We start from the raw sequence: 13,317 nt of genomic DNA on the forward strand, positions 1-13,317 counted from the left end.
TTGTGGCGTCTGGATGGTGAGTTTTAAATGTGTTTTTCTGGTTTCAGTTGTTTCTGTTTTGATGTGATAAATTACTGGTTAAATTAGTCAGAAAGGATTAACATTCACTGTTATTCTCATATAGAAACAAATAATGTGTGATTTTGCTGAGAGAAAACACTCTTATTTGAGATTAAAGTTTAATGCAGTTATTGATTATATAAAACTGTTTAACTATTTCTCATTTTCATTCCTCATCTTTTGTCTTTGAACTTCTGCAGAATATTTTCACATCACATTTACACGATTAAAAGTATTTTAGTGAAGCTTCATCAAACCAACATCAAGTGATTTTAAAGCTTTAATCTGTGAAAAACTCTGTTCTTCAGGAGTGTATGGTGAAGATTTGTTTGTGAAGGAGGGAGATTCAGTCTCTCTAAACTCTTATCTTACTGAAATAAAGGATGATGATGTGATTCTGTGGAGGTTTGGAGATGAAAACACTGTAATAGCAGAAATCTATAAACGGTTCGACAGAATCACTGTATATGATGATGTTCCTGATGGGAGATTCAGGGACAGACTGAAGCTGGACAATCAAACTGGATCTCTGAACATCACAAACACCAGAACTGAACATGATGGATTTTATAAACTACAGATCAACAGTGCGATCAAGAGGTTCAGGCTCTATGTCTACAGTGAGTAAACCTTTTGAGTGATACAATCCCACATTTGGGATTTGGGATGTTCAGTGATGTCACATAACTGTCAGATTCAAACTCTTCAGACAATTTGAACTGCGGCGCAAACAAACATGGCGGCACCATCTCACATTTGAAATCAATATATATATATATATATATATATATATATATATATATATATTATAATATAATATTATATATAATAATCAATATTATATTGATTATTCAGCATTATTTGAGGTAGGTGATATATATATATATATATATATATATATATATATATATATATATATATATATATATATATATATATATATATATATATCACCTACCTCAAATAATCTGTAAAATGTAAAAAAAAAAAAAAAAAAAAAAAGAGGGATCCTGGAAAAATCTTTCTGCAAATAATATTTTTACAGGCCATCCTGATAACCATATGTTCAATACATTCATTCATAATTTGCATGCATTCCTATGCATATGAATATGAATCAAGTAAATAAACCTATATGTCAATTCTAAACGGCTTTTTTTTTTTTGTAGTTTATAATCTCTTTTTTTATTGTTTGCATTCACTCATGTATCTAATCATCAGACCAAGTCTGCAAAACTGCAAGCATCATACGCTTTACACTCAGTTTGAAATTGAAAAACAAACTTTTTGCAAAACATATATATATATTTATTTACATATATGTATTTATGAATGCATGTACAGTATGTGTGTGTGTGTGTGTGTGTGTAGAATATACACAAACACACACATATATATATATATATATGTTTATTGAATGTACATACAAGCCACAATATAAACAGTTTCACAGCAGCTTCACAATAGAAACAAATTCAAAACAAATTCTCCTGTAAAGCTGCTCTAGAAGCCAATAGAGTGATTATTCAGCTCAAGTCACTACAGTGTTGACTCAGTTTAGTTCAATAACTGTAACATTCATCAATTATGCATATATACTGTATACATGTACATGTGACAAACTCCTGCACACTCACTGCAATGAACAAGCAAAAGACAGTGGAGTAGTGTTTTACATTTTTCACACCTGTGTGTAGTTTGGTGTGTATGTGGCTAATCATTTGATGTTTGTGTGTAGAGTTACTACGCAAAAACACCATTTTTGGAAGAGTTTGATTTTGCAAGAGCTGTCTGATGTGTTGCATGTTGGGTGCGTGTTTTGTGGTTTTGTGTGAGTTTCCAAAAAACTTGAGCCATGGTTTCAGAAATTGTGTGTAAGCAATTTGAAAAACTGTTATACTACCGTCAGTCGTTTAACATTTATAATATTAACATTACTTTAGCTATTTCTTACCTCTTTTTCAAGTGAAGCATTGCACTGGAATATTTATTGTGAAAGGTGCTGTAAAAGTATTTTGAATTACTTGATTGTTTTTGGCATCTGGTTGGTAAGTTTTAAATGTGTTTTAATAATTAGTTATGACTTTAGTTGTTTCTGCATCAGATTCACTGTTAGTTTCTCTAAATGTTGGTTCTATAAAACACTGAAGCTCAAACAGCATTAGTTTCAGTGTGACGTGATTCTCGTCTGAAGTAAAAGTGTTTTCTGTGTTTGTTGTGTGGAGATCAGACCAACTTCATCAGTAAATGAGTTTTATTCAAAATAATCTCAAATATATAATTATTAATCAGTTCTCTAAATGTAAATTTCAAAGTGTTTATATTAGTAATCCATCATAAAGTTATTTAAAAGTCTATCATTTAAACAGAAGAATCTTGCTGTGTTTGTACTTCAGGAGAGCTTGTTGATGGAGACAGGGCAGTGTCAGTGAAGGAGGGAGATTCAGTCTCTCTAAACTCTCCTCTTACTGAAATGGATTTTGTTGAGATTCAGTGGAGGTTTAAAAACACTTTAATAGTAGAAATCTATAAATGGCCCTACAGAATCACTGTATATGATGATGTTCTTGATGGGAGATTCAGAGACAGACTGAAGCAATCAAACTGCATCTCTGACCATCACAAACACCACAACTGAACATGAAGGAGTTTATCAACTACAGATCGACTTTACGAAGATTGATTTCTATCTCTATCTCAATGGTGAGTTAAAAAAAAAAACATTTACACCTGGTTTTTATGACAAATTTTAAATTAATTCATATACCATTTAGATTATTTTTGTTCTTTTAGGATAGTTTAAATTTAAGCTATTTAATGGAATAAACCATTTGTGACAAACCCTGTGTCCGTTTTTTTTTTTTTTTTCTGTCTGTTTGATGATACAGTTGAAATATCAGTGATGGAGGGAGATTCAGTCTCTCTAAACTCTGGTCTTACTGAAATGAAGGATGATGATGTGATTCACTGGTTTGGAAATGAAAGCACTGTAATAGCAGAAATCAATAAACGGGCCGACAGAATCACTGTATATGATGATGTTCTGGATGGGAGATTCAGAGACAGACTGAAGCTGGACAATCAAACTGGATCTCTGACCATCACAAACACCACAACTGGACATACTGTATTTTATTATCTGATTTTTACAACACGATTGACATCAAAATCATTCATAGTTTCTGTCTATGGTGAGTAGAGATAATTTATCCTGTCCTTCAAATATTCTTCAAATATTGATTTGTTGAATCAATTTATAGTTTGAGATGACAGACCATATAAAACTCACTTAACACACTGAACCGAATATAAGATGGTTTATTAGATTTGATCATATTTCTGTTTATTTTTCAGCTCGTCTGCCTGTTCCTGTCATCAGCAGAGACTGTTCATCTTCATCATCATCATCATGTTCATTGGTGTGTTCATCAGTGGTGAATGTGAGTCATGTGACTCTCTCCTGGTACAAAGGAATCAGTGTATTGTCCAGCATCAGTGCGTCTGATCTCAGCATCAGTCTCTCTCTACCTCTGGAGGTGGAATATCAGGATAAAAACACCTACAGCTGTGTGCTGAACAATCCCATCAGCAACCAGACCACACATCTGGACATCAACACACTCTGTCACACATGTGCAGGTACCACAGCACTGATATTAGCATTTATTTATGGAATATTTTATTCTGATTGGTCAATCGCTGCATTCACATATTTTCTGATAAATGTCCTCGTCCATAGCAACGCTGTATTTCAGACCACACATTCGGTTTAGGTGCGACTTTCTCTCGTATCACACCACAGACTTGCACTCTCTTGATTCATATGTGCCGATCTATAGACCTTATTCACATCAGTGCCATCTTTGAATTTTAATGGGAATGAAAGTGAGGCTGAGGGATAGACATACTCTTGACATCTCTTCAGTGGGTTGTACTGTTATTTAATATGTTTTTGGATTGTATTGCTAATGAAATACTTCAAAAATATCCTTCCAAGAAGTTTCAGTAGACAAAAAACTCCAGACATACAGCTTTTTACAGCGGATGCCATTGAAAACACGGTAAGTCTGTTGCTTCCATACCTGTCATGGCGCTGCTCTGAATAAGGTCTATAGTGGGTGTGGTTTAGTTAGTTGGAGAATCTTTAAGCAGTGAAGTGGCCTCTAGATGGGGTCTGATCATGTGCGATGAAGCACACGGGTAGACGGCATTGGTTTGTCTGATCATTTTTTGTACTGCCACGATGACGAGACGCAGATGTAAGCACTGATAAGGGAGTCGGCCATTTTAAGCACTCATAATCAATCACATAATCCTTCCAGTAGTGACGGGCACTTTCTAAACACTCTTTGTGAAGCTTTGAAACTTTGTGAATCATTTGTTTTGAACCAGTGATTTGGAGCATGTATCAAACTTCTAAAGTCACGTGATTTTAGAAAACGAGGGTTCATTACATGCCATAACTGTTTGTAAATGATTCAAAATTTCAATGTTTCAACAAGGAACTCATGGACCCATGAATGAACCAGCGTCCATATATAATTTTTACCTGATTTATAATCAATTTGAACTGTTCTTTCTATGACTGGTTCACTGTTGGTCTCTCTAAATGTTGGTTCTATAAAACACTGAAGCTCAAACAGCAACAGCATTAGTTTCAGTGTGACGTGATTCTCGTCTGAAGTAAAAGTGTTTTCTGTGTTTGATGTTGTGTGGAGCTCAGACCAACTTCATGAGGAAATCATAGTTTTATTTAATATGAGATGCAATGATTTGTTAGCCTGGGTGCCAGCCCGAACCCCACCCACAACATTTTTTGGTCGGGAAGTTCGGTCTGGACTCGATCCGTTGAGGAGTAATTTTGCTCGGCTCCCAGAAGGCCGAGCCAATCAAATTGCCAGGGCGGGCTTTAATCGATGATGGAGAGATGATCTGCGGTTACGTAATCACCCACGTCACCAAAGAGCGCTTGGGTTGAATTGGTTTTCAACAAAGAGGACTTCAGCAGGAGAATTGAGATGTTTAGATTCCGCTATCGCGTCTGTTATAAAATAAAATCGACAGCGCATTAATTAAAAAATACGAACAGAGAACCGCAATCAAGGCATTTGTCGATCAGAAAGATGTGTTTGCCGTCCTTCCTACGGGATTCGGCAAAAGTTTAATTTATCAGCTGACTCCGATGGTCACTAAGAAAATGGGACACAATGAAAACCCTGTGGTGGTCATTGTGGTTTCTCCTTTGGTCGCACTCATGGAGTGCTTTATTATTACTTTACTCATTACTTTACTACTTCTTCCTGCGTGTGTGCAGTTGAGCTCTGTTGACAACTATGCATCGCTCAACATACGTCACTTACTGTGTTGCTCTGATTGGTTGTAGGTCTATCCAATTGAATGCAGAGGTTTTTTTTTTCCTGGTTCGGTTAAGACACGCCTCATAATCAAAGCCCTATGGAGCAGTATCAGACTCACATTCTGACTAGAATATGAGTATGACGAAGTCAGGCTAATGAGACTAAACACAGATTCAGTGTTACTGTCTATGGTGAGACAGAAATTACACGAAATGAATAATTTCTCATATATTTTTACACCGTTATTTCAGAAGTATTTATAAAACAAACAAAACACTTACTCATTTAAGACCACATACACAATTATTGAATCACTTTCTTTTTACATTATCGTTTTTAATTAGTCTTTCATTTGATCGTTTTAGTATGACATTCACCTCTCTGACAGTGTAATCTTGTTGAATTTGTTTATTAAGCTGATATCTGTCTTTTATTGTAGATCAGACTGACTCATTCACTCTAATGATTGTCTCTTTTTAGCCGCTACAACATCAGACCCACAGATTCCTTCAGGTCCTTCTTCAAGTTCTCCTTGAGGTTCTGCAAACTAGCTCACAAACTTGTTGATCATATTTGGCATTGTGCAGTATATTATGTGTTGTTGAACATGTTTTACAGAGTCACTCTTGTTGGTCTTCAGTTTTAGAATTTCGTAACAAAAGTAAAAGACACAGAGACTCCATTATAGGCCTCACAAATACAAAACAATCATTCAATGCAAGAAACACTGTCTCATATCCCAAAATACTCACTGACTTATATCCCATAATACTCACTGACTCATATCCCATAATGCTCATCGACTCATATCCCATAATACTCTGATTCATATCCCACAATACTCACCGACTCATATCCCATAATACTCTGATTCATTTCCCATAATACTCACTGACTCATATCACAAAATACTCACTGACTTTTATCCCATAATACTCACTGACTCATATCCCATAATAATCACCGACTCATATCCCAAAATACTCACTGACCTTTATCCCATAATACTCACGACTCATATCCCAAAATGCTCACTCATATCCCATTAAATACTCACTGACTCATATCCCAAAATACTCACTGACTTTTATCCCAAAATACTCACGACTCATATCCCATAATGCTCATCGACTCATATCCCAAAATACTCCCTGACGTTTATCCCATAATTCTCACCGACTCACATCCCATAATACTCACTGACTCATATCCCATAATACTCACCGACTCATATCCCATAATGCTCATCGATTCATATCCCATAATACTCACTGACTCATATCCCATAATAATCACCGACTCATATCCCAAAATACTCACTGACCTTTATCCCATAATACTCACGACTCATATCCCAAAATGCTCACTCATATCCCATAATACTCACTGACTCGTATCCCAAAATACTCACTGACTTTTATCCCAAAATACTCACGACTCATATCCCATAATGCTCATCGACTCATATCCCAAAATACTCCCTGACGTTTATGCCATAATTCTCACCGACTCACATCCCATAATACTCACTGACTCATATCCCATAATACTCACTGATTCATATCCCATAATACTCACCGACTCATATCCCATAATACTCACTGACTCATATCCCATAATGCTCATCGACTCATATCCCAAAATACTCCCTGACTTTTATCCCATAATACTCACTGACTCATATCCCATAATACTCACCGACTCATATCCCAAAATACTCACTGACTTTTATCCCAAAATACTCACGACTCATATCCCATAATGCTCATTGACTCATATCCCAAAATACTCCCTGACGTTTATCCCATAATTCTCACCGACTCACATCCCATAATACTCACTGACTCATATCCCATAATACTCACTGATTCATATCCCATAATACTCACCGACTCATATCCCATAATACTCACTGACTCATATCCCATAATGCTCATCGACTCATATCCCATAATACTCACTGACTCATATCCCATAATACTCACCGACTCATATCCCATAATGCTCATCGACTCATATCCCAAAATACTCCCTGACTTTTATCCCATAATACTCACTGACTCATATCCCATAATACTCACTGACTTATATCCCATAATACTCACTGACTCATATCCCATAATACTCACTGACTCATATCCCATAACACTCACTGACTCATATCCCATAATACTCACTGACTCATATCCCATAACACTCACTGACTCATATCCCATAATACTTGTAAATGCAGCTGCTTTTTTGAATTTATTTTGAAATGTGCACTTACTTTTATTTTGACATGCCAAAAAACCGGAAGTAGCGGCTGTAAGTTTCGGTAAGCTCAGTAAGCAAAGCGCAGAGACCAAGCGCACATGTAGCAGTGACACCTGTCTAGTTTCATTTTTTATTCTTTATAATACATGATTCGTGGTGTTCACTTCAACTAGTCAGGTCCGAATCTTCAAGATTGTGTAACCCTGTAGGCATTTTTGAGGAAAAGTTGTTATACCACATTTTTAGAAAGTTCAATGTCTCCTGAATAAGGATCCATCGTATAACATTGAAATAAGGGTCCCATTTTCTTGTAATTGTCATTGAAACAATAGGTGCATTATTCAAAGCCAAAACACTACAGGTGGATAGGGTAAAAATTTTAAGTTATAGATATCACCATAAAACCTTTCCAGTTTTTCACTTACATAGAGACAGACATTTTTTGTATTACAAGTTTTCTGAAATGTCATGTTTACATATGCAAATGAGGCATACCAGTATATATATATATATATATATATAATTCGAGGGGCAGGCATACCAGTGCGCGGTTCCCCCTTTCGGGCTAGCCCTGTCTCTTCGCGTCTTCACAAAGGTTGTCGAGGCAGCCCTTGTTCCTCTCGACGACTGGCTGATCCTAGCTCACTCTCGAGACAAGGTTTGCGAACACAGGGACCTAGTGCTGCGGCACCTAGCTTGTCTGGGCCTTCGAGTCAACTGGGAGAAGAGCAAACTCTGCTCCGTGCAGAGGATCTCTTTTCTCGGTATGGAAATCGACTCGGTCGCCATGTGCGTGCGCGCGCAGTCACTGCTAATTTGCCTTCGTCAGTTCGAGGGCAAGAGTGCGTTTCCACTGAAACTATTTCAGAGGCTCCTGGGCCATATGGCATCCGCAGCCGCAGTAACGTCGCTCGTCTTGCTTCATATGAGACCGCTTCAGCTTTGGCTTCGCGATCAAGTCCCGAGGTGGGCATGGCAACAAGGCACGCTCCGAGTCCCAGTGACTGCCTTCAGACCTTCACCCCGTGGACGAACCTCAGTTTTCTATGGGCTGGAGTGCCCATAGAACGAGTTTCCTGGCATGTTGTTGTATCAACAGATGCCTCCATAATGGGCTAGGGCGCCATGTGCAATGGACATGCTGCCGCAGGCTCCTGGACAAGACCCCAGCGCCTTTGGCATGTCAATTGCCTCGAGTTGCTGGCTGTACGTCTCACCCTGCACTGCTTCTGTGCGTTGCTCAGGGGTCAGCACGTATTAGTCCGATCAGACAATACCGCCACAGTAGCCATTTATATCCCGGGAGACCTGAACCGTGCAGCTGATATGTCTCGGTTTCGGCCTCTCGCTGGAGAATGGGGACTCCATCCCCAGTCGGTTCATCTGATTTGGGATCAGTTCGGGGACGCACAGGTAGATCTGTTTGCCTCCCACGACTCTTGCCACTGCGACCTGTTTTATTCCCTGACCGAGGGCACGCTCGGCACGGATGCACTGGCGCACAGCTGGCCGCGGGGCCTCTGCAAGTATGCGTTTTCCCCCAGTGAGCCTTCTTACGTAGACTTTGCGCAAGATCAGGGAGGACGAGGAGCAGGTAATTTTGGTTGCCCCGTATTGGCTCAACCGCACCTGGTTCCAAGAACTAGTACTCTTCGCGACAGCACCTCCCTGGCCAATTCCTCTGAGAAAGAACCTGCTTTCTCAGGGACGGGGCACCCTATGGCACCCTCGTCCCGATCTTTGAAACCTCCATGTGTGGTTCCTGGATGGGACGAGGCAGGTTTGAGTACCCTACCACCAGCGGTGGTGGCTACCATCACTTCCGCTAGACTAGAGCATCGTCCACGAGACATGCCTATGCGTTGAAGTGGAACCTCTTTGTCAACTGGTGTTCTTCTAAACTTAAAGAACCCACGAAAGGCCCGATCAGTGTCGTGCTTTCCTTCTTGCAAGAAGGGTTGGAGCGAAGGTTGTCTCCCTCCACCCTGAAAGTGTATGGTGCCGCCATTGCCACACATCATGATGCAGTTGATGGTAAGTGCATTGGAAAGCACGACCTGATCATCAGTTTCCTGAGAGGAGCGAGGAGACTGAATCCTCCTCGCCCTCCTCTCGTTCCCTCTTTGGACCTCTCTGTGGTTTTAACTGCCCTGCAGAGTGCTCCCTTTGAGCCTCTGCAATCAGTGGAGCTTAAGTTCCTGTCAATGAAAACAGTGCTCCTGGTTGCATTGGCCTCCATCAAGAGGGTAGGGGACCTGCAGGCATTTTCGGGTGACGAAGCGTGCCTGGAATTTGGACCGGCTAACTCTTACGTGATCCTGAGACCCCGGCCTGGATATGTGCCCAAGGTTCCCACCACACCCTTTCGAGACCAGGTGGTGAACCTGCAAGCGCTGCCCTTGGAGGACGCAGACCCAGCCTTGGCACAGCTCTGTCCAGTACGCACCCTCCATACTTACATAGACAGGATGCATTGTTTCAGGACTTCAGACCAGCTCTTTGTCTGTCATGGTGGGAAGCTGAAGGGAAAGGCTCTCTCCAAGCAAAGGTTGTCTCACTGGATAGTGGACACCATTGCTTTGGCTTACCAGCAGCAAGGTCGACCATGCCCCCTTGATGTGACGGCCTGCTCCACCCGGAGTGTGGCATCCTCTTGGGCTCTAGCGCATGGCGCCTCGCCAACAGACATATGTAGATCTGCAGGCTGGGCGACACCTAACACGGCCTCTGGGCAACCCCCACGTGTGTAGTCCACTGTAAGCCTCTCTGAGCATGTGTCTTTCCCTCGGCAAGCTACCTTGCCACCCCTGGGTTTGAAATATTCCACCTGCAGCTGGACACCCCAGTGATTCTCAATATGCAGCCCCCTGGGGTCATGTGTATTCCAAGTCCCCCCCTTCGGGCTGGGCATAATTGCATATTTCCACTGATATATGCTTCCCAGTGTACCTTGGCATAATTCCAGCAGCCATTAAAAACTATCCCTTTCATGTTAATGTTGTTTTTTCATTGTTTACATGTTTAAATATTCTGAGAATGCATAGTTTTAGTTCTAATGTTTAATGTTTAAACTGCAACAAATGCATTAAAACTTTTTTTTTTTGGCAGCCATTTTGTTTTTATTGTTTATGCCAAAACAGTGATGTTTACAACTTGTTATACGGCAGAAATGGATTCAGCACCTAAAAATCATATAGAAACAACACTTGAAGTACTTTTCCTCAAAAATGCCTACTGCATCTTATCCAGGGCTATTTATCTATTTTGGGACCTGACTAAACTGTGTATAAGCTGAAAAATACATTTTTTGACTGAAGATTGCTTCTGGAAAAGTACTCTGCCGTTGGTTGATAAGCAGGCTAAAGTGGTTAGTATTACTTTGTATTCTTTGTTATTTATATAACGATTGCAATATTTAATGTTGTCTATTTTGATTATCTGAACTTTTAGTTCTATGGTGTAATAAACATCTGTTAACGGAACTGGAGTCTCGCATTCGATCAATGGGCGGCATAATACTCACTGACTCATATCCCATAATACTCCTGACTCATATCCCATAATACTCACTGACTCATATCCCATACCACTCACTGAGTCATATCCCATAACACTCACTGACTCATATCCCATAACGCTCACTGACTCATATCCCATAACACTCACTATTTTTCTCCTTTGACTCTGTGTGTTTGTGTTACAGGAATCTGAGATGACGGAGGTGATTTACACGTGTTTCACCACGGAACAATCATCAAACTCTGTGATTCTGTTTCTCACAAATGATGATCTGATCACAACAACTGCATCTGGCTTTACACTATTACAGTTTCAGATATAATAATATAATAAATATAATCTGATTTGTTGTTTTATTTTGTCATTTATATTTCCTCTAAGTGATCTTTGAGTTCATTGTGATCCTGAAAGATAAATACTGTAGATTTCCAAAGACTGTTTTAAAGGTCCCGTTGCATGCGATTTCATGTTTCAAACTTAAGTTAATGTGTAATGTTGCTGTTAGAGCATAAATAATATCTGTAAAATTATAAAGCTCAAAGTTCAATGCCAAGCGAGATATTTTATTTAACAGAAGTTGACTACAAAAAACGTCTCGATTGGACTACACCCCTCTACATCCTGCATTAGTGACATCACCAGAACCGTTTCTTGACTAACCTCCGCCCACAGGAATGCTCCCTCAACTCTACTGGCTACTTGCGCACTTCTTATAACTTAGCCTACTGTGTTTACTCAGCTCTTACGGTGATTTTCTGAAGTAAAACTGACGCTTCATCTTTTGTGTGATGTACAATAAACTTTATTAAACTCATCAGTACATGTTTGATCATCATTCAGACAGCAGACTTGTAGGCTATTAATAAATAATGGATACACAGCCTACAAGCAGATGACAAATACGTTATAATAACCGTAATTAAACTACTAAACCATACCTGTTTCATCTCTATACAGCAATCTGACTCTGTAGGCATTATTGTCCGACTCGAAATGAACGCCGTTACTGAGAGTTTCTGATATTATCATCATTCCGTGAGATGAATTTTTCCTGACAGACTGAGCACGAGCTCATGAAGCTCCGCCCCCTGTGTCGTCCAGCAGCACCTCATTTGCATTTAAAGGGGACACACTGAAACGGCTCGTTTTTCTGAGCCCCAAAAAATGTCAATTTAAATATGCTGTAAAAAATGATCTGTTGGGTATTTTGAGCTAAAACTTCACATACACACTCTGGGGACATCAGAGACTTATTTTACATCTTGTGAAAAGGGGCATAGAACGGGACCTTTAAATATTTAGTATAACATGCTTTATCCTCCATATGTGTCTGTTTGTGTTTATCAATAAAGTTTTCTCACTCTGAGGTTCAAGAGTCTCTCCATGTTTTATGTTAAAATTACTATATTGCTGTATATGTATATTATTTCCTCTTTCGGAAAGTCACTGAAACGCTAACGTGGATTTTGTTTTCCTGTTTGATTAAATGAACACACAAAAAATGTGTTAGAGATGTTGGTTCACTCAAATGTTGACTAAAGTGTATTTTTTCCAAGCCTTGTTACAGTTATATAGCCACCATAGTATACAGCTAAACTATGAGGATTGTATAAGCTCATCATACTTGAGTTTCAGGAAACATTGATCCAGGCCTCTACACTTCTCAGTTTCTTCAGAAGAGAACACCAGGGTAAACTCACATGTGTTTCACCTAGAGTTTCAAAAGTGTTATTTTGCTCAGATTTGCCAAAATACCAAAGTAGGATATGCAATAAAAAAACAGAGATCTTGTTATAAACTCAACAAAACATCAAATTTTCCAAAGACCAAATGCAAATTTCTCTTAATGAACAATTATTACTGTGTTTGCTCATTAACAGTCACTGATGAATTTTCTTGCAACAATGCAGGCAAACTTTATAAATGTTATTCACTGGTTTTGGGGTCAAAATGGATGCTGCAACGGTTTTCTCTGTACAGAAATGTGGTTAGATCTGTTGGGTGGATAAACAGCTTCTGCTGAATGTTTGTGGAGCGTTTTACGATAAACTCCTGCACGTACACTTTAAGAGTGCACGCTTTCACTGCGTGATGTACCTTAATGCAGTGTGAATTCCCCCAAACA

General features: G+C 39.3%; 1 protein-coding gene across 1 annotated transcript; it reads left to right on the top strand.

Annotated features, from left to right (window-relative positions):
* Positions 1 to 260: 260 nt before the first annotated feature.
* LOC308701411 (uncharacterized protein) lies at positions 261 to 12,557 on the top strand. The gene is made up of 5 exons (XM_081383683.1): positions 261 to 680; positions 2,457 to 2,763; positions 2,949 to 3,251; positions 3,415 to 3,699; positions 11,377 to 12,557. Exons 3-5 carry the CDS (start codon positions 2,963 to 2,965, stop codon positions 11,382 to 11,384), a joined length of 582 nt encoding a protein of 193 aa, XP_081239809.1. The 5' UTR covers positions 261 to 680; positions 2,457 to 2,763; positions 2,949 to 2,962; the 3' UTR covers positions 11,385 to 12,557.
* Positions 12,558 to 13,317: the final 760 nt, after the last annotated feature.

This window comes from Scardinius erythrophthalmus (genome assembly GCF_964197995.2).
Source record: "Scardinius erythrophthalmus genome assembly, chromosome: 14".
NCBI classification, from domain to species: Eukaryota; Metazoa; Chordata; class Actinopteri; order Cypriniformes; family Leuciscidae; genus Scardinius; species Scardinius erythrophthalmus.